Below are 20,211 nucleotides of genomic sequence, written 5' to 3'. Positions count from 1 at the left end.
AGACAATGTATGACTTGGTCTAAACTTTCTGTTGGTTATGTTCATGTCAACCTTATTAGATGGGGTTGTTCTGTGTCACTATATTAATTCTTCTCACAGTTCTCAGGAATTAAACATGACAAGCAGCCAGTTAAACCAGCAAAATTATTGTAGTCAGCTCATAAACAGCCTGTTTACCAGCAGCATTGCGTAAAGGGTGGAACTGTGCAATCCTGTTGCAGCTAAGCGAAGGGTCAGCAGCTGTCCTGCACAGAACTCCTAGATAAAAAACAGGAGGGCACAAAGTGCTCCTGTTCCTCAATTGTGTAATGCTGAAGGTGTGATGACGATATTTCATGCAAAAGGAAGCCAAGCGAGAAGGGTAGGGTCACACATAAATGATAAGGTCAAGGTCACAGCAAAACCCTTCTATAACTCCTTCCTTCCTTCCTTCCTTCCTTCCTTCCTTCCTTCCTTCCTTCCTTCCTTCCTTCCTTCCTTGTTTCCTTCCTTCCTTGTTTCCTTCCTTCCTTCTTTGTTTCCTTCTTTGTTTTCTTTCTTCCTTCTTTGCTTCCTTGTTTCCTTCTTTCCTTCTTTGTTTCCTTCCTTCTTTGTTTCCTTCTTTGTTTCCTTGTTTCCTTCCTTGTTTCCTTCCTTGTGTCCTTATTTCCTTCCCTCCATCCTTGTTTCCTTCCTTCCCTCCTTCCTTGTTTCCTTCCTTCCTCCCTTCTTTTCCTTCTTCCTTTTATCCCCTTTTCTACTTATAGCAGCCTCTGGTTTTTACCCATTTCTTAATGCCCTTTCTGTACTGTAGCTGTGCAAAAGTATGGAAGAGTAAATGTAAACTTAGCTTTAATGTGTGACATCAGGTGGATTCCCTGGTATTCTACAGACCATTACTCTAGATACTGGTAGATACTGCTCAAACAGCGAATGCCAAAAATTGCATCACTATGAGTTTAGTAACATTAAATGAACATTTTTTCTTTTCTTTTTGTTGTAAGCAGAAAAACTGGACAACATCAAAGAAAATACAGCAAAGGAGGAGGGTAATAAGGTGAGGGAGAAGAGGGTTTCTCCAGCACACAGAAGGTAAGGAGGGATAGAAGAAGAAAGCATTGACATGTGCTTTTTATCCAGCCTGGCTAGTTCCATGCTAATGATTTTAAGACCAATTTGATTAGAGGGGCTGGTCTTGATCTGATTTATTCTTCATCTGTTAAAGGCTGTTGTTTTTGTGGCAGCCTTGACGTATTTACAAAATCCCTGTTTGTAACTCTGCATGGATTTTGACACATGCTTTTTAATTCCATGGGAGCAGCATGTCCTGAAGAACTGTGGATGTTTTGTGGCAGCCACCAGGAAGAAACACCAGGAAGGCTCTCATGCCTCTTCCTGATGAGGAAAGCAAAAAATAACAGAGAAGCCTCTGCTGTATCAGCTCCCTAGGATTTCTCAAGTGTGGATAAGAATTATTATGCAGTGGTGTGCTTTGAACTGAAAAATGCTATATGATGCTCACAGACAACTGTGAGATGTCTTAAGCTAGTCATTCATACCTCACATATGCCCTGAAGTTTAACAGTGAATTTCTATCCTTGTGGTAGTTTCTTTAAAGGAGTGCCTATGTTGCTCCGTAGTCTTTGCAAAGTCTAACAGTTATTTCATGCTCAATTTGCAGGAAGCTGGACATGGAGGATTTCCCTTGGCTTGCCCTAGACTAGGCACTCCAGCAGTCTTTCCTAACTGCAGTCCCCACACAAGCCCTGGCTGTGTTCCAGGCCCACGTGAGAACAGGATCAGGTCTTCCACTATGCCCTGTTTTTTTTTTTTCAGGCGTGTAGCCCAGTGTTTCAGAAAGATGTTGAGAAACTCTTAACAGATGCCTAGTTTGGACAATGAGGCAATCATAATTCGCTGTGGCAAATCCATCCAGCTTACATGCTGTGCTCTCTTCTGAGACTTTTTAATTATTATCATTATTTCATTATTAGCATATCTTTGAAACTTTGTCCTGTGCTTATTTGAAGCATGAGTAACACTGGAAGTATTCCAGCACTTTGTATTTTTATATTGTTCTGCGATAGGCTCACAGAGGACGCCAGTACATGGACTGGACTCCGCCCTTCAGTTGCCAGTATGGGAGTAATGCTCCTTATCCAGCACATGGACTTTTAAGATTGGCACAGTCAAAGTCTCTTGAGGGAAGCTAGTCAATCTCTGAATGTGTAAGAGTGATGAATGAGACCTGTCAAGCGTTAAGAGTGAGTTCAGTGAAATCTTGAAACAAACAGACAGCTAAATACGACATGGCTAATCTAGGCTGCCTGTAAGTCAGAAAGAAAGGCAGCAGCAAGAAGGGCAGGAAAATTTTTCCTTTGGAATTTGGAATATAGAATTACTCTGGGTTAAACACAACTGAATGTCAGCAAAATGTCTGGAAGACAACTGAAAGACCAGCAGCAAGAGTTTCTGTGGACCCTAAAATTGGCTTGAGTAACTGCCTTGATCTCCACTAGAGTGACAGTTGTCTCTACAGCTAGATGTAGATAAGTATTTTTTTGCCATGCTGGAACATCACATGCAACTTCAGTTACAATGCAAGGGCATGACACTGCGCAGCATCTTGGCCTAAATATACAAACCTCAAACCGTTAATTCTTTGCTGAGTACTAGTTCTTCAGACAGCTGCTGAGAAAAGGAAAGAAAATAGTCCTTCAGCTGCTGTCTCAGATGTGCAAAAGCCCTTACTCTTCATGACCAATGATGTGACATGACATGACTCTATCACAGTAAAGTTAAAATAGAACCATCTCTCATGCAGATGCTTTTATTCCTTTACATTTATTTTATGGTTTTGTTTAATTCTGGGCAAGTGATTCTGTCAACAAGCAGCAGCTACTTTTTAGAGTAAGAGGTTGCCTTTGGAGGTGTAAAAGCTGATTTTATGCTGGTTTAATGAGATATGCCTCTATTTGTACAATCTGATAAAAATGGAAAAATACTATGTAAAGTATGGAAAAAAACTATGTAAAGACATTTAATTTCTCAACTTCCTGATAAGCTCAGACCTGCCATATTCAATTGGATTACAGATGTAAGTCAAGTTTAACATAGTCTTTAAGTAAAATGAAACACCTATAGAACCACAGAACCAGACCCTTCACTCTAGGTAAGAACATTTACTGGAGAAAAATATTATAGATCCTGTGGATTTTTTTAATGCTGATCAAGCAAATGATCATTTTTGTCTCTTTCTGAGGCTGTAACAAATCTTGATCTTTGTTTACATCTAATTAAAGTTTTTTTGGTTCACTTGATTGAACTACTATAACGTTTAGTAGGAAGCTAAAATGCTTTCTGTATTTTAGCCGTTATTCTCATTTGTTGTTCAACTAAATTCAGGAAATCTTTTAATAAGAGTTATTCCAGTTCTACAGGGAGAAGTGGTGCTTCACAAAGCTACTGAAAATGTTAACATCAAGCTTGCTTCTGCATCGTTTGAAAACTGTAACTAAAACCAGTATTTTGCCTTGTTGTCTTCTCTGTTGTTTTGATCTGTGTAAATGTTGCCTTGACATCGTACTGATGAGAATGGTTTCAGAATACACGTTTGGCCATGTCACAGGTCATTCAAGTCTGTATTTCTTTTCAAATGGCTTCAGCTTTGGGGAAAAAAGAGAAAAAAAGCGCAATGTTTCATTAAGTTTTCCTGTTAGTTTCTATCCAGCCTAAAGACTGAATAAAGTCTAAAGTCTAAATGCTTAAGACTGAATTGGACAGAAGAAGGTGTTTTGCTACAGAGCAAAGATTTAAGTATAACCTGACCAAACATTTGAATCTGTACCAGCACATACAACTGTGTCTTGAAATAATGGCTGACAGAAGCAATCATAAGGCCCAGTTACACATCAACAAGTACTGCACAGGTCAAACACAAAAGGATTAAGGGTCTGCAGAGAATCATTAATGTTTTTGCAACCGTTGGTTGCAAATGTAAATATCCCTGACAGTAATTTGGTAACGGAAAATAAAATTATTTAAACTGGAAGAGTTATTATAGGAGCAGCATGGTGTATAAAGGCGTAAGTTTTACTCTTAACAGCAACACAACAGCTGCACAGATCTAAGGTTAAGGGCAGTAACAGTCATTTAGGGAAACATGTCGCTTGGAAGAGTAGTTGACATGCTTCAGGGAAGGGGATCCAGGCAGATTCTGGAGACCCAAGCCCTCCTTTAATGTGTGAATCAGGTTCAGAACAAGTACTTCAAGTTCAGCTCGGCAGTGGGCAACTGCACTGTGCAGACCCACAGCCCAGAGGAGGTGGTCGGTGGGCCACTGGACGCTGTGCCGTAAGGCCCCTTGCCTGTGAAACACTGGGAGTGTGTGGGAAAGCGCGGTAAGCCGGAAAACTGACATATTGTTCTCTTATGTCTCGTAAGACTAGAATATTTAGTTCCTGTGCCCAGCTTCTGACAATGTTTCATAGATTTTACTCGAAACTCAGGCAGGACTGAAGTTGAAGCCGTTGTTCCCCCAGAAACGTTCGCCAGCTGAGGATGCTCGTATTGCCTGGTCCTCCGCCCATCCCTGCTGGGGACTTTCGTACCCCGTGTGCGAGTCCTTCAATGCCTGCGCTCCCCGCGAAGGCAGCCGGCAGGCAGGGCCGGCCTGCAGGCCTGGGGCTCCACGCCCGTTTGGAGGGCCGAGGCGGGAGCGGCGGAAGGTGGACAATAAAGGCTGCCAGTGCACGTTTTGCCCTTGGTGCTGCGGGACGCGGGGCTCGCAGGAGCTGCCCCGCGTGCCTGCCCCAGGCGGGCACGGCGGGGGCGAGGGCCCCGGAGGCCGCCTCAGGGCTGAGGGGAGCGGACTACAGCTCCCGGCGTGCCGCGCTGCACCTGCGGCCGCTCCCATTGGCTGCCTCCCTCGCGTGACGGCGGGAGGCGGGCGGCGGCCGCAGCCCCCCGCGTGCTGGGGGCCGGCGGTCGGCATGGCGGCGGCGGCGGCGGCGGTGGCGGCGTGGGGGGGGCGCGGCGGCCCCGCGCTCCTGCGGGGGGCGCTCGGGGCGGCGCCGGGCCGCGCGTGCAGCTCCGGGGCGCCGGTGCGGGCTCGCTCCGCCGCGGCTCAGGTGAGCGGGGTGCTGAGGGGGCGGCGGGGCCGGGCCGGTAACGGGCGGCGGGGGCGGGGAGGAGGACCGTGGGTCTGCCAGCTCCCACGCCGTCACGGCCTGCGGTACCGCTGCTGGAACCTGCCCCGGTGGGCGGCAGCGAAACTCTGCCGCCTGCCTTCTGGTGGAAGTGCTGCATTGTGCCACCTGTCCCCGGGAAGTTGTGTGGTGACCGTTACTCGATCGCACGGACCGGGGGGGGGGGGGGGGGTGTCAGCGAAAGGGGCGGTGGGCAAGCAGGACGCTCGGTCTCCGGGGCTGAACCAGCTCTGCGTCGCGTCCCGGTCGGAGCAGGAATACACAGCGGGGTTTGGTCTGCCTGGGTCAAAACCGAGGGGTTGGCGGCTCTCGGTGGTCGTGCTCCGAGCGGTCGTGTCAACTTTGCGGTGGAGCGGGTCGTCCCCTCGCTGGCGTGACACCGGCGCGGGCATTGTCCAGATCCAGCTGCTCCCGGTTTAACTGTTGGTCCCACAGGCGGATTCGTGCCCCGATGCGGGAGAAAAAGCTGCACAGAAAGGCACAGGTTCTGTAACTGTCCGGCAGAAGCAGGGCACGACACACCGGGTAATCCCAGCTGGGACATGGTTTGTTGGTTTACTTGCAGTTGTGTGGCTGGCTTTTACGGGCAGAAAACAAGCTAAAGCGACCAGTGACAGTCTTTGCGTCGCCAGAATTGAATGCATTCGCTACCACTTGGTTATTTACAGAAAGTCAAATGACTTTGTGCTTTGCTTTATTGAATGCTTGTTTGGCTCAGGAATCTAGAAAGGGTATTAAGTTTCTTTTGTTTTTTCTAAATCATGTGCTTTTTAATAAATTCTGATCAGAATTACTTTTAACTACTTTCTATAAATTGAGTAGTTATAGCAGACGTTCAGGAATACTTTTGAAAGAGCTTGATTACGACACCCATCTCTGAAAGCCCTCCTGCCTTAGGGGACAAAATCCAAGGTGGCTGGAAGAATGAGGTGGATGGTTTGTGTGTGTGGCATAGTAATTGTGACGAGTGTGCTGGGGCACTGGCGGATACCCTGCAGGGCCCGAGAAGAAAGCTGATGCAAAAGTAAAGACAGTGCAAACTTAGTAACCTTATCATGATAATGTACTCATTGCTCTTTTCTGTTCTTTGTGTCTCCGGGGATTCATCTGTGGAGAGGAGCAATTGGCATTACAGCTGCAGAGGACAGTGAAACGTGCTTTCAGATGACAGGAAATTCAAACATACAGAACAATTGTGAATACTGCTTGACTGTCTTCTGGGTTGGATCTGAAAATGTTTGTGGGTTCTGTTTAGTTTCATGAGATTTCAGCTGGGTGCAGGGGGTGCAAAGGGGAGAAGAGTGCACTAGCCTCTCAGTATTTCATCCCCTTTTAAAATGGTCCTTCCAGCTGTGGAAGGAAGAGCTGTGTTGAGTTATGAACTTCTGTTCAACTTACGACCTTTTTTAGCCTGTTCCTACATGCTGTTTTTTGAGATGGTGGGAGAATGTGTGTGTGCTACCCATTCTGTGTCCTGCATTTGCTGTCTGTAATAACACTTTCTGTGAATGCTTAGTAAGTGACTCCTTCCAGCAGAAGCACTTAATAGCTTTTATTTGTGGTTTGAATGTCCATTAAGTCTTTATCAAGTTCTCTTATAAATATATCAATATTTACCACACATTTTATATAAAGTGAAATGATGTTGACCAGATAACCAGACTAGGAAAATCTGAGGCTGTGAAAATTTATGTTGGTTTTGAAGGTGAAATCAGATATACTTGGGAAACTGATCCTAGATTGTTTACAAATAAAACCCAGAACTTCATCAGCTTATTAGTGGACTGATTAGTCCACATGTGTGAACCAGTTTGTATCTTAATATTTAAGATGCAGTTGTCAGTCTCGGTGATGTGCGCAGAGTGGAGTCCCTTTTTCTCAGACTAGATAAGGGCAGGTAACAACAGGCACTCAGAAAGCAGCGTTTTCACGGTTGATTGTGTACAAGCATTTCTTGACTAATTCAGTTAACAAAGGAAAGTCTGATGCCATCCTGTCATCTTGTGCACATGATGATACATGTCCAAATTATATTCTTGAGTAAAAAAAAATTGTATAGGATTACATATTTCTGCTACAAAACGGTGTGTTTTCCAGTACAATAGAAAAAGTGTTTCATACTTTTTTATTGTAAGCTGGAAGTTTACATGCAAAAAAAACAATTTTTTGAAACAAAGGAGGAAGCTGAGAGGACCCTTAAGATAGTGAGGCTTGAGACCAATAATATTAAGGAAATTAACATCTTGGGTTTTTTTTGTAATCCTGCGCTAGATCTATCATTTTCAGTAAAGGTCTTTAGCATCCCGATACAAAGTTTCGTTTTGGCTTCTTCCATCTGTTCATGTAAATCCTGTAGTTCGAACATAACCGCCTGAAATTTTCTGTGGCCTCAGTGAAGTCTTTGACACTGGGATAGAGAGGACAGCCCAGTTTGTTTAGAAAGACCTCATATGGCCCTGATTCTTGGCCAGTCAAATCTGAAATTGTGTGTCCTGGAGCTCCACTCTGTGGGTAGCTGGTCAAAGTCCCTGAGCAGTGTTCGCTGTGCCAGTAACCAGAACTGTGGCATACTGTTTGGGGTCAGCTGTTGGGCAGCAGCTGCTGAGCCCTTGGAAAAACATTTGCCTTGGACTTCTCAGCTCAGACCTCATGCTGGCACTTGGCCTACTTAGACCCATTTCAGTCTCTGTGGTTGTCTAATTTCCAGGTTGAACAAGGACACTGTGTCACTGCTTCCCCACAGACTAAGATGTTAAAGGTGACGTGTGAAACAGAAGAGCTTTTGCTGAGTTGTGTCTGCGATGCTGGTGCAGCAGCGTTAGGTACTACAGTGAAGGCGGCAGCACTGATGCAGAGACCCAAAAGGACTGCAGGAGCTGAAAGACCCAGCAGGTGTGACAGCAGGAGCAGCGCTAACAGTGTCATAAGTACAGGGGTTGTAGTGGTCCCTGAGGTCTGCACAGAAGAAGTGTTTGCAAGCATTTCTGTTTCATAGTGCGCGAATATCACTGAGGATAAGGTGAAGGTGGAAGGCTAGAGCAAGTATAGTACTTGATCTTCAGCTTGATAAATAGGTAAGAACTCTGTTATCTTCCCCCTTGTGTTTAACCGAGCCTTTCCAGTATCTGTCAGGTTGTGGTGTTCCTGGTGGTTATTAATACCTCTGGTGACAGCTTCCAGTTTTGCTGCATTGTTAGAAGAGTTCTCCTGGAAATCACAGGTGAATTGGCAGGTCTGAAGGGCTGACAGCTTGTCAAAATATAGCTACTAGGTGCAGTCATCTCAGCTCTCATTCTTTCAGTGCTGGTATAGAACACAGGATTGACAGCCTGGAGACTGAAACTGTGTTTTCACGGATCAGACAAAGCACACTCTGTGACAGGGCATACTCTTCCAATGTGCAGAAGCATCTCCTGTCAACTATGGAGACAGGGGAGTGGGGACTTAGGGGTTATAACCATCTCTTCTGAGTGAAAAAGTTATGTGGTTGGGCATTGATGTGTTAAAATACCAACAACTACCCATATTTTCCAACTGCAGGGAACTGAGTAACCTCTTGCTGGTAGCCTGGGAATTGTAGCAGACAGCTTTTTCCTTTTCCCCGCCCTTATAGCTCTAACACAGGCTGCAAGTGTCTCTAGGTCCAACCTCACCCTGTACCTCCCCTTTGAAAAACCCTGGTTACACAACTACCCGAGAGAGTGCTTCATCCTTGCCCTGAGTTACCAGGGAGGCAGCTGAGCTTCCATCTCTGATATTTGACCTTCCTTGTGGAATTGGTAAAAATATGAGTCACTGCTTGGTGCAGTGGCAATTTTGGCAATACAGGATACACTCCCACTGGAGCTCAAGCTGGTGCTACTGAACTCCTCATGGGTGTCTCCTAGTTCCTCCTTGCTGACATCAAACTGGACAGAAACTGGACAGAAACTGAACTAATGGCTTAAAAATTCCATCTCCAGTCACTCTTTCCTCTCAGACAAACTCACCTCTGTACACGACAAGAAGTTGATGGAAAGAAGCTCTGATACCTCTGGAAAACTTTTTGCCTTTCCCCATTCCAAAACACACTATTTTGCAAGCGAGCAAAATTTAGTTATTTCCAGAGGGAACTTTAAAGTGTATTGACACCAACTGCCTGCTGAGTGCCTGTTCAAGTACTGCTTCTTGACAGTTCACTTTAGAGTAGTTAATGAAGGGCAGCATTTTTCCGCCAGTAAGTCCTCTTACTGTAGTTTCTTTGGCTGTACCAGCCACGCAGGTGGATGGCAGACCAGGAACAGAACTGTTATCTCCTGCATCCCAGTCCAGCAGTGGGTCCTTCCTGAAAATAGGAAATTACTCTAAGTATATTATTGTTCTTCAAAGCACGCAGTTTTGGCATCCGTTACGTACAATCATGAGAGTTTCTCTCTCTTGCCTCCATTCTGTCAGGGAGGACAGCTGTCCACTGCTTTCCCTCGCTGTAATGCACACCTTAAAACAGGAAGGCAGGAGGTTCTTACTGTTCTGTCCTCAACTGGAGTGGGTAAGGAAGCCTGATCCTGAAAAAGTCGCAGAAATGAGTTACTGAGAAAAAAACAGGAGAGGAGTGCCCCTACAAGAAGGCTAAAATAATTTTAATAAGCACGGCAGTTCTTTACCTTGCAAATGAGAAAACCTTTCCAAAATAATCAGAAAGAGAATGTCAGAAATCCAGAAGGCCAGAAAGCAGTGCAGTTTTCAAGAAAAAATACTTCTGGGTAGTGTTTTTTTTTAGTTTGGCACTATTTAAAGTATCTTCAGATTTAGTCTGTTCAAGGGGTGAGTTTTCTAACTGGGGAAGAAGCAGAAATTACATATGAATATTTAGCTGGGCTCTTCAGCTCAACCCTGCTTATATTCTGAGAAACTCTCACAAGAAGAGCAGCAGAGCCAGCATTTCTAACAAACACAGCAAGCTCCCAACTTGGGATTTCCTGGGGAAACTAAAAATGTCCGGAGCTCGCAGAGAACCCACAGGCACCCAGGCTGGTCAAAAACCAGATGGTTTGTTCTGCCTGTGCGTGTGAGGGCGTGGGGGAAGCGGGCGGCAGGAGGGCGGCATGGGGGAAGCGGGGGAAGCATGAGGGCGTGGGGTAAGCGGGCATCGTGAGGGCGTGCGGCAGCGTGAGCAGCATGCGGGCTGCGGCAGGCTTGCCACTGACAGCTCTGGTGCCGCAGGGAAGGAAGGCCAGGCCTGGGGAGAGCTGGCCTTGTGCCCCTCATCCCTCTGCTGCTGTGGCCGTTTCAACGCAGAAACTGAAAGATATTTTGTTTCTTCTGGCAGAAAAGCAATTACGCGGAAGCTAGTACTGCTGTTTTATCAGGGGTATACAGATGCTGTTTGCATGGTGAAATCAGCCACTTTGTGTCTCCTTGATCTTCTCCAAATCCTCACCGCCCCAGGGTTGTTCTTAGAGATCTTCTTATCTAACCACGAAGCTGTTTGGATCAAGAAATGTAGTGGATTGTTTAAAGGCTGGTGAAAAGATTGTGCTGCCAAGAAAGACTGCTCCTGCTTGTAAGTTTAGCAGCAGCCGTGGTGTTAGCACAGCTGGAATCAAAATTGCTGCAGCTGCTGATGGCTGAAGTTGGGCCTCTCCCCAGGTAACCTCTGCTGTCTGGCTGATCTGGGCACTGAGGGTGTCTTCTCTACCCACCCCCAAATCTTTCTTACAAATCCTTTCAGAATAAAAGGTTTTGAGGAAGTATATCTGGGGGTTGTTCAATGTTTTAGTTGACCATTTCCAGACTCCTTGCTAGGGCTGTTTGGAAATACTGTGCAGGATTACCTACTATGGTTACTCGTGATGACCAGAGCCAGGGAGATGATGGCTGTGGCTACGTGTGTTTCTGCCCAGTTCCTTGGCATCATCCCATACGTGCCAATTTTAGTATGTCTGGAGATTTCATAGGTCTATTTTTCACTAGATGGAAACTATGACCTTTGCTTAGTTAAGCGGTTTGAATAATACCTAATGTGCATTTTGTTCAGTTCCTCATTCTGCATCTTAAATTTATGTTAAAACTTTGTTTAATCCTTTGTCTGCTGCAGCCTATTGAGGCTAGCCAGCGTGATTTTGACTTGAGGCACAATTCTGAAGCTCATTGTTTTCCCACTCACTTTATTAACTTTGTGAACACCGTGTATCCAGAAATAGTTTCGTATGTGCTCTTTCACTGGAGATGAAGTTCTCTGTATGTCCAGGAGTCCTTTAGCTTTCTTCCAGTTTTCTTAGCTGGCTATGAAGTGTCTGTGTGGCTAACTAACAAGAACACAGTGAAAGTAGTTCCTTTAGTTATTTTAATCATATTTTCTCTGTTTCTTTTTGTGATGCTATGCAGCTAGCCTCTGTCAGAGTTATTATATTGACCTCTTATAAAATGTTAATTCTACTGTAATATAGTAGATGAAAAGACACCAGACTTCTAGGGTTTGAGTGATGTTTTTTGTGGACCTTTATATGTAGTGCCTGAACCAAGCTGATTAAAGTATGTTTGGTAAACTTTTGCTTTTCTGCAGTACTGTGACGAGTTCGTTCAGTTACTGTATGTTTCACTTAAGGTATTGAAATATTTTCCAAAAGTAACAGAGTGGTTTCAGCTGTACTCTACAGGTATAGAAAAATGGACATATAACATGGTAATTTGAAAGTCATGGTCTAAAGGCAGTGGGACTCCCTGCGTTTAGACCTTGCTATAACCAACAATGTTCTGGTGTTGACGGCTGTTATGTTTTAAAGATTCTTGGTATAAACTTGAAGTGTATTCTTTTCCAGCAGCAGCTACTAATTTGGTATATTTCATTGGATACCTAAACTGATCAGCCCTCATTCTGGAGAGAAAATACTCAGTACTTGCTGAAAACTGTTATGCTAGAACATGTTGCACTGTGCCTTAAAAAAAACCAAAAATGTAAATAGAAATCACTTTTAATAGACACTTCATGGCAGTTAATAAAGACATTATTAAAATTCTTAATCTTTTTATGCAGGCATGAACCGGTGAAGTGTTCAGGATCACATGTTTTTCTTCCCGTCCCACTGTGCCCTGTATTATGTATCATCTTTTAACTGAGACAAGATTTTTGGAAGTATTCTGTTTTATGGATTTGGGCAAGTAGACCTTGGTGGAAACGTTCTTGAAAAGGGCATCATGAAACATAATTGTACAAAGCAATAATTTGGTTTTGCTATTCATAGAATCATAGTTTGGAAAAGACCTCTAAGATCATCAAGTCCAACCATCCTGTTAACAGAATGTTATGTCTTGCACGTGAAAGTTGGTAGGGACACAAGCAAAGATGCAATGCTTCATCAGTTTTTAGTTCTCTTGTGCTGAAGTGCGGGGAGCGGCCCTTCTATGTGATTCAAGTATATATCATCAAGTCCAACCATCCACCCAACACCACTATTCCTACTAAACCATATCCTGAAGTGCCACATTTACACGTTTTTTAAACATCTCTGGGGATGATGACTCCACCACTGTACTTGGGCAGCCTGTTCCAATGCCTGACCATTCTTTCTATGAATAAATTTTTCCTAATATATAATCTGAACCTCCCCTGATACAACTAGAGACCATTGCTCGCATCCTATTGCTAGTTAGTTAGGAGACCAAAACCTGCCTCACTACAGCCTCCCTTCAGGTAGTTGTAGAGAGTAATAAGGTCCCTTCTCAGCCTGCTCTTCTCCAGGCTGAACAGCTCCAGTTCTTTCAGCCGCTCCTCGTAAGACTTGTTCTCTAGAACCCTCACCTCCTCGTTGCCCTTCTCTGGACACGCTCCAGCACCTCAATGTCCTTCTTGTAGTGAGGGGCCCAAAACTGAACGCAGTACTCCAGGTGCAGCCTCACCAGGACCGAGTACAGTGGCACGATCACCTCCCTGCTCCTGCTGGCCACACTATTCCTGATACAAGCCAGGATGCTGTTGGCCTTGGATACCTGGGCACAGTGCTGGCTCATGTTCATCTGCCTGTCAACCAGCACCCCAAGGTCCTTTTCCACCAGGCAGCTTTCCAGCCATTCTTCCCCAAGCCTGTAGCGTTGCATGGGGTTGTTGTGACCGAAGTGCAGGACCTAGCATTTGGCCTTGTTGAAACTCATCCAGTTGGCCTCGGCCCATCAATCCAGTCTGTCCAGAACCCTCTGCAGGGCCTTCCTACCTTCAAGCAGATCGACACTCCCACCCAGCTTGGTGTCATCTGCAAACTTACTGAGGGATCACTCGATCCCTTCATCCAGGTCATTGATAAAGATCACTGAGCCCTGAGGAACACCACTTGTGACCGGCCACCAGCTGAATTTAACTCCATTCACCACCACTCTGTGCTTGGCCATTCAGCCAGTTCTTTATCCGGTGAAGAGTACACCCATCCAAATCATGGGCAGCTAGTTTCTCCAGGAGGATACTGTGGGGAACAGTGTCAAAGGCATTACTAAAGTCCAGGTAGAAGACGTCCACAGCCTTTTCTTCATCCACTAGGCAGGTCACCTGGCCGTAGAAGGAGATCAGGTTGGTCAAGCAGGATCTGCCTTTCTTGAACCCACGCTGGCTGGGCCTGATCCCCTGGCTGTCCTTCACATGCCCAGTGAGCGCACTCAGGTTGGATTGCTCCATAATCTTCCCTGGCACCGAGGGCAGGCATGCAACTGAAAAAAAGCTGCCTCCTATTCTGCACAAAAAGCCTGAAGCACTTGTGGTAAAGAGTCTGCATCTTAAAATGCACAGGGAAAATTGCAGTACAGTTCCATCGAGTTAAGTAGGGTGTGAAACTTTAATCAACAAATGGCTGGTTTTTACTGTAAATCAAGTCATGGGTTTTTCTTGTGCAGCTGTCCCTGTGGGGAAAAATGGAGCAATAATTGTCAATTAAGTTCAAAGTTGATATTTATACAACAAGTTGATAGGATAACTATCCAAATATTTAGCATTTGCTTGTTTTCATTACAGGAGTTGCAAAGCTCAGGAAAAGGATGCTTTCTACTGGAACATGCAGCTCCCTTCTCTGCATTTTTGACAGATAGCTTCGGGCGTCGGCACAACTACTTGCGAATTTCTTTGACTGAGAAATGCAACCTCAGATGTAAGTATCTGCTTGCTTTCTTGCACAAAGCTCTTACGCACCGTATTGTGCAAAGGCCAAGAACTGAGTTAGGGTACTTATTGGTGTGTTGGCCCTGCGCTGTTTCTTGTCTTCACAAAGTAATGGTAAAGGACAGATAGAGACTGATTAGGAGCTGAGCTGCTAGTGGGATGGGGAAGCAGGAGGAAGCATAGGGATCTACCACAGATAGGTGGGGGTGACAGGTCTTTCATCAGACTTCGTGTGGTTTGGGTGATGGTGCTTGTGGATGTTTGTTTGCCGTACCCAAAGCGTGTGATAAGCATGAGAAGCTTGTACCTACGCTTTCCCACAACATCAGCAAAGTTTGTGGCAATGTCCTGGTGCTTGCCAGTTCAGTTTGGTGTCTCTGACTGCAGATTACATAGAAATAAGATCAGCGTTCCCTTCAGAGTGGATCCATTGTAATTTTGAGACCCGTCAAGTGAGTTTATCTTCTGAAGCAAATCAGGAAAATGTTGGGAGATTGCTTGTAAGATTTGGTGGATGATCTTACCTGTATTTCAGAAAAGCAGAGTCATTGGACATCCATTAAGGACAGTTGAACTTGGTGCATTTTGTCCATCGATATTAGATTAACTGCTGCTGGTTATTTTTTCCCCATGTATTTCTGTATTCTTTTGTTTCAGGTCAGTATTGTATGCCAGAGGAAGGTGTTCAGCTGACCCCTAAATCAGAGCTACTTACTACTCAGGAGATAATCACCCTAGCCAGACTCTTTGTGAAAGAAGGTGTAGAGAAGATCCGACTGACAGGAGGAGAGCCACTTATCCGACCTGATGTGGTTGATATCGTGGGTGAGTTCTCAATAAATACAGTGTGTTTCTAAGTGACTTGCTGTGTATTGATCCAAGAACTACACTTGTAACTATCTACTGATACAGTCCAGCAACCTGAAGATTAATCATACATCAAATGACAGTGCTTTTTCCTAATTTTGTGAAATGCAAGATGGTTCCTTTAAGAAAACTTCCAGTTCTGTTCTCCTGCTTGGATGGAATTTATGTCTCTTCATACTGTAACAGCTGAACTTAGCATTGTCTTCATATTCACCATCTATTAGAATAGCTTGTGGTAATGCAGCCTTGGGGTGAATAATCAAGAACTGATGTGACCAGGTCCTCACTGGGGATGAACAGCTGGTACCTGCTTACAAACAAAACAGGTTTTCTTTCAGATTGGGGGTGGGGTGTGAGGGGTAGTTTTGTTTTATTTCCTTGACAACAGATGTCACTTGCTTGTCTGTATTTAGCAAGGAAGGGTGGAAATGCCTATGTTTTTACAGTTACTGATGAAGACTATTACTTCAATGGAAGATTAGTTACTGGGTAATTTTTAGTAGTCTGTCTCCTTCAACTGTTATTGTGTTGACCAACTGCCTGTTTTTTTCCTGAGCCAGGTGATTTTTTTCCCTGTGCAAAGTCTCGTATGTTACAGATAGTACAATAGCTTTGAGTAGTGGTAATGCATTAGATTAAGTCTATGTAGGTGGGTGCACTTTGGTGTATTGTAGGCAACTGAACTTGTCAGTTTCTGTGCGTATACTCTTCTAAGTACTGAAGATAAGGAAGGTGAAGGTCTTGAAAGTAGAGTGACTGCCTACTCATACACAGAGCTTTTGGTGCAGAAAACAGTTGGTCTCTGCTGCTGCTCTGTTTTGTTCAGGATTTGGAAGACATTTATGGTCTTTTCCAAAGGAAGCAGCAGAGCAGTGTAATATGTAGAGTTGACCTGTTTATAGCTGGAAGAGGTATGGATACAGTAAGCTGGCTTGGGTCTACTTGAACCTTGATTGTGAGGAGTCCTGGAACTTCACAAACTTCATCTTTCTGGAACTCTGGAATACCATTCTCTAGGGCGTTTTGCTCATGCATGACAGGTTATTCTTTATTTAGGACTGAGAGCTATGTGCCTTTCAAGAGACCTGTTTCTTTCAAGAAGGCATTCCCCATTTCTAGTAATAATAGCTATAATTATTTTTAGCTGGGTTTCACCAGCCACAAGAGAGGTGGATTTATAAAATAGGTTGTATTTTAAAATACAGTAAAGCTTTACAGTTCAGCTTATAGTATTGGCATGAAAACGAGTTGAAATCAACAACATCATCAGTTCAGTGCAGAGCTTTCTCTCCTAATGTCTGCACCTTTTTGATTTATCAGCAATACCTGGTGGCTTTTTATACTCAATACAGTTACTCTGATATTGAGGGCTTAAGCTGAGCATCCAGGTCACTGCACAATAGTTATCACATTGCTGCAATTCTGAAGTATTGATATTGGAAGGATAGAAAGCTTTTTTGTTTGTTTTATTGCAGTGATAGAATTCTCAAAGGTTTATTTCTGTGGCTGAAAGAGGGAGACAGATCTTTCTGAACCACTGGGCTTTCATTATTCTGCCTGTGTTCTTGCTCACAGCTGAAGTTTGACAGATTCATAGTGGTCATTTTAATGGATGGCATGAGAGTAGTGATCTTGGGGTAAAAATAATGAATGTTAAGATAATTGTCCTGTTGCATTAGTTCATTTTGTCATGGATTTGTGTTAGCCTAGCTGGTTTTTTCTAAGGTGTGTTGAAAATTGGCATATTAAGTCTGTAAACACTTTTTGTCTTCTCGGACTTTGGTGTTGCTCTATGGTGCACAAGTTTGGGATCAAGATATAAGTGTCAAAACTAAATAGATCACATGTAACAACTATGAGAAAACTCACTGAAGGGAAACCAAGCCCAAAAATGTCTTCTGCAGAATTTGAATTAGGCACCTTTATTGAAGCTATCTTAGCACAGTGTACTGGTTTGAGATAGAGTTAATTCAGATTTCTATATGGTTTATAGAAGCTGGCTACAATATCTCAGGTGCTGAATAAGGTTTAAGTTTGGTTTGTTTTCAGCAAAACTTTCTCTTAACCATAAATGGTCTGTGAAATACCAATGGAGCTCAGAAATATTAATGCTGGATTACTATTGCTGTATTTTTCGAATATTCAAGTTTAAACTTTTTTGTTGTTTCAATGAACAAATGTGATTTGAAGCTACCATAGGAGACCATGTTATTCAGAGACCGGCTACAGTTCTTTAAATTATTTCGAATCTTCTTTTAATGCATGCACATACATAAACTATGACTCAGCAACTAACACTTGCTGAAAGTAAATCATGTCCTGGGGACTGCTGAATACCTATGTTTGAGACTTTTCTGAGGCAGCTGATAATGCAATATAGAATCCGTCTCCTTTGGGGTACTCAGAGTTTAAAATAGCACCGGATATAAACCGTGTAATAGATCTTAATTATTAATAGTCTGAGAAGTACACATCTCCACTGACAAAATCATTTTCCATCAGGAGTGGGACAGATGGTTGGATGACTTTTTATAGCAATGTACGCACTTCAAGAGGGAAGCGATGCAGGGTAGAATTGTTAGTTCATGTACTAGGAGATACACATACCATGTCTGGACTCAATCGGCAGAAGTGCAATTGAGGAAACAATTGGAGGAGAATATGCAAGAACCTTGTCTCTTTAAGAAAATGCTCGGGATCCTAAATGAAAAAGTGAATGTAAAAGGATTTACTGGATGGCTTGAGCCTGACGTATAAGCTTTTAGCTTCATGCTATTGAGTTATAGCATCTGTTCTGTTTCGTTTTCTACTTGATAGTTTTATCAGTTGCCTTTGCTTGTGCTGATTGTTGCTGAAGCAGTGACCAAAGGTCAGCAAACAGGCTTAATACAGGCACAAGGTGAGTTACGAAGTTATGAAAACTCTTCAATATCTTTTGAATTTAGAGGTGAACAAGCCAAGAAACCAAGCAACTGCGAATGCTGGCAAATAAGACAGAGTGCACTAGCTGGTCCTTTTTAACTTGTTGGTGTTAAGTCTCCATTTCTAATTTCTCACACTTGGCTTCCATCCAGTATGTTATTAAAGATTCTCCCACAGATTGGTGTGTTTCCAGTGCCTCATCCTGTATCTCATCCTGTATCTCATCCTGTCTGATGAGGAAGAAAATGCATTGGTAACAGCTGCTACCTGCACCAGCTGACCTAAGGAGCTGTTGCTACTTTTGTTAATTTTTCCATTTTAGGCTGCAGCATGGCTTTGGTTTTATTCAACACCTTTATGCATTTTACATTTCTAGCAATGAAACCTGTATGGCACCTAGTGTTTTTTACTCTGTTGTTAGGAGGTTGAGCATTTCGTGTGTTCTGAGGCTGTAAATGAAAATAGTGGTGTTCCTGTGCCATCCTCGGGCTGCGGTGTGTATCCTATGCTCTCACCAAGACTAGGCTGTGAGTGGTAGCTAGTGTTAAATAATCTTTGGCAAACTTGGGCCAATAGCAGTCATTCTCTAGGAAAAGGTTATTCCTGGTCAGTGGGGAGGATTTTGAGAGGTGAATGCCAGAAAAACCGAGTTCTTGGAAAAGATTGCTCTTTCGTTACAACCTCAGGTTCCAAATGTCTTTACAGGGTTCTTAACCATGTTGCAAAACACCGCTGCTGTAAACTTCAGCATCTTTTCTGCGACCCACCTTGTCCCATTCCAGAGTTTTGGGCCCAGGGTGAATATTTTGAGAATAGCTCGGAAATGAGATAAAGCAGGAGTAAAGCCCTTATCAACATGAATAAATAGAGGTAAAATAGAGAAGAAGGGACTATGAAATATTTATGCTATAATTAAAGCTGCCTCAAAAGTAAGGGTTCTTCAAATAGTTCTCCACTAGTTAGGGGGGAGGCTATGAGAGAAGGGAGGAGGGAAAATAAAAGAAAATTACTTTTCTGTGGCGCTCTTTTTGCAAGTGGTTTATGAGGGTTTTTCCCTATTTGTTATTATACTGATAACTGGAGGTTTGAAAACCTACCCTCTGGAGAGCTGGTATGCTGAGGATTTCTGCGTTTGGTTTATGAGGAAGCAGCTATTTTCTAAATCTTAATCTCATTGTATTGACTGTTTCTTATATGGTTTTCTTTTGTTAGCCATTTTTTAGTGTCTTGCGTAAGCCCTCTTTGATTGGCTGGGCGACCACTGTGGGTAATGGAAGTATTTCAGTTGTCAAGTGCAAGTGTTTTGTCCCTTGGGTGTTGTTGCCTTGGATTCTCTGTAGTGGTCTAAAATGTTGAACTCTTCTGTTTAGTTAGGAGTATATGTGGTATTTCTTTCAGCAGTTTAAAGGCATTACTGCTGGCAGCTACCTCTGGGTTAGAACTGTTTTTTGGTAAAGCAGGATAAAGTTTGGTAAAGTAAGATAAAGTTTGCTGGATAAACACAGCTAGTTCAGGTGTCAGGTGTGAAAGAGATGGCTTGCTGCTTGTTATTATTACAGAACACAGAATTCAGCTTGCAAAGCTAGATTGAGGAAAAGAAGGTCAACAAAGTCAGAGGCCTTCCTCCAACAATAAAGCAGCTATTTACTCTAAGAAATGGAGAGCAAAATTAATGTGCATTTTCAGTGTTCTTTATAACCAATTTTGCTTGCAGTAAACTACTGTATTTCATACCGTTTGAAATAGATTTGTGCTAAAATGGGTCTCTTAAACCAATGCAGCTGAAAGAAGGATGAAGCGTCCATGTTTTCCTCACACCCTCAGTGATATTTTTGTGTTTGTTTCACAAATCTTCTTTTGGGTTTTCTGTGTAACTTACAGTTGAATTACTTCTTTTAAAGTGTACTTTTTACTTTTTTATTTTCCTAGGTCAACTGTACAAGCTAGAAGGGCTGAAAACCATTGCTGTCACAACCAATGGGATCAACTTAGCCAGACTGCTGCCCCGACTGAAGGAGGCAGGACTGAATGCCATTAACATTAGCCTGGATACTTTGGTCCCAGCCAAATTTGAGTTCATTGTCCGGAGGAAAGGTACAGGCTTGTCTTCTAAGG

The 20,211-nt window shown here is 43.6% G+C and overlaps 1 protein-coding gene across 3 annotated transcripts in view; it reads left to right on the top strand.

Annotated features, from left to right (window-relative positions):
* The first annotated feature begins 5,004 nt into the window (after positions 1 to 5,004).
* Positions 5,005 to 20,211, top strand: part of MOCS1 (molybdenum cofactor synthesis 1) — a 33,331-nt gene continuing 18,124 nt past the window's right edge. The window contains exons 1-4 of one of the 3 annotated variants that reach the window (XM_075412819.1): positions 5,005 to 5,108; positions 14,164 to 14,296; positions 14,965 to 15,132; positions 20,026 to 20,190. In XM_075412819.1, the coding sequence (XP_075268934.1) occupies positions 14,976 to 15,132; positions 20,026 to 20,190 (322 nt within the window). In that variant the 5' untranslated portion in view covers positions 5,005 to 5,108; positions 14,164 to 14,296; positions 14,965 to 14,975. Of the gene's footprint in view, positions 5,109 to 5,487; positions 5,712 to 14,163; positions 14,297 to 14,964; positions 15,133 to 20,025; positions 20,191 to 20,211 lie in introns of those variants that run through there. The other 2 variants (XM_075412817.1, XM_075412820.1) reach the window with 2 other exon arrangements.

The sequence above is a fragment of the Opisthocomus hoazin genome, chromosome 2 (genome assembly GCF_030867145.1).
Source record: "Opisthocomus hoazin isolate bOpiHoa1 chromosome 2, bOpiHoa1.hap1, whole genome shotgun sequence".
Lineage (NCBI taxonomy): Eukaryota > Metazoa > Chordata > Aves > Opisthocomiformes > Opisthocomidae > Opisthocomus > Opisthocomus hoazin.
This window is presented reverse-complemented; position numbering and strand designations above follow the sequence as displayed.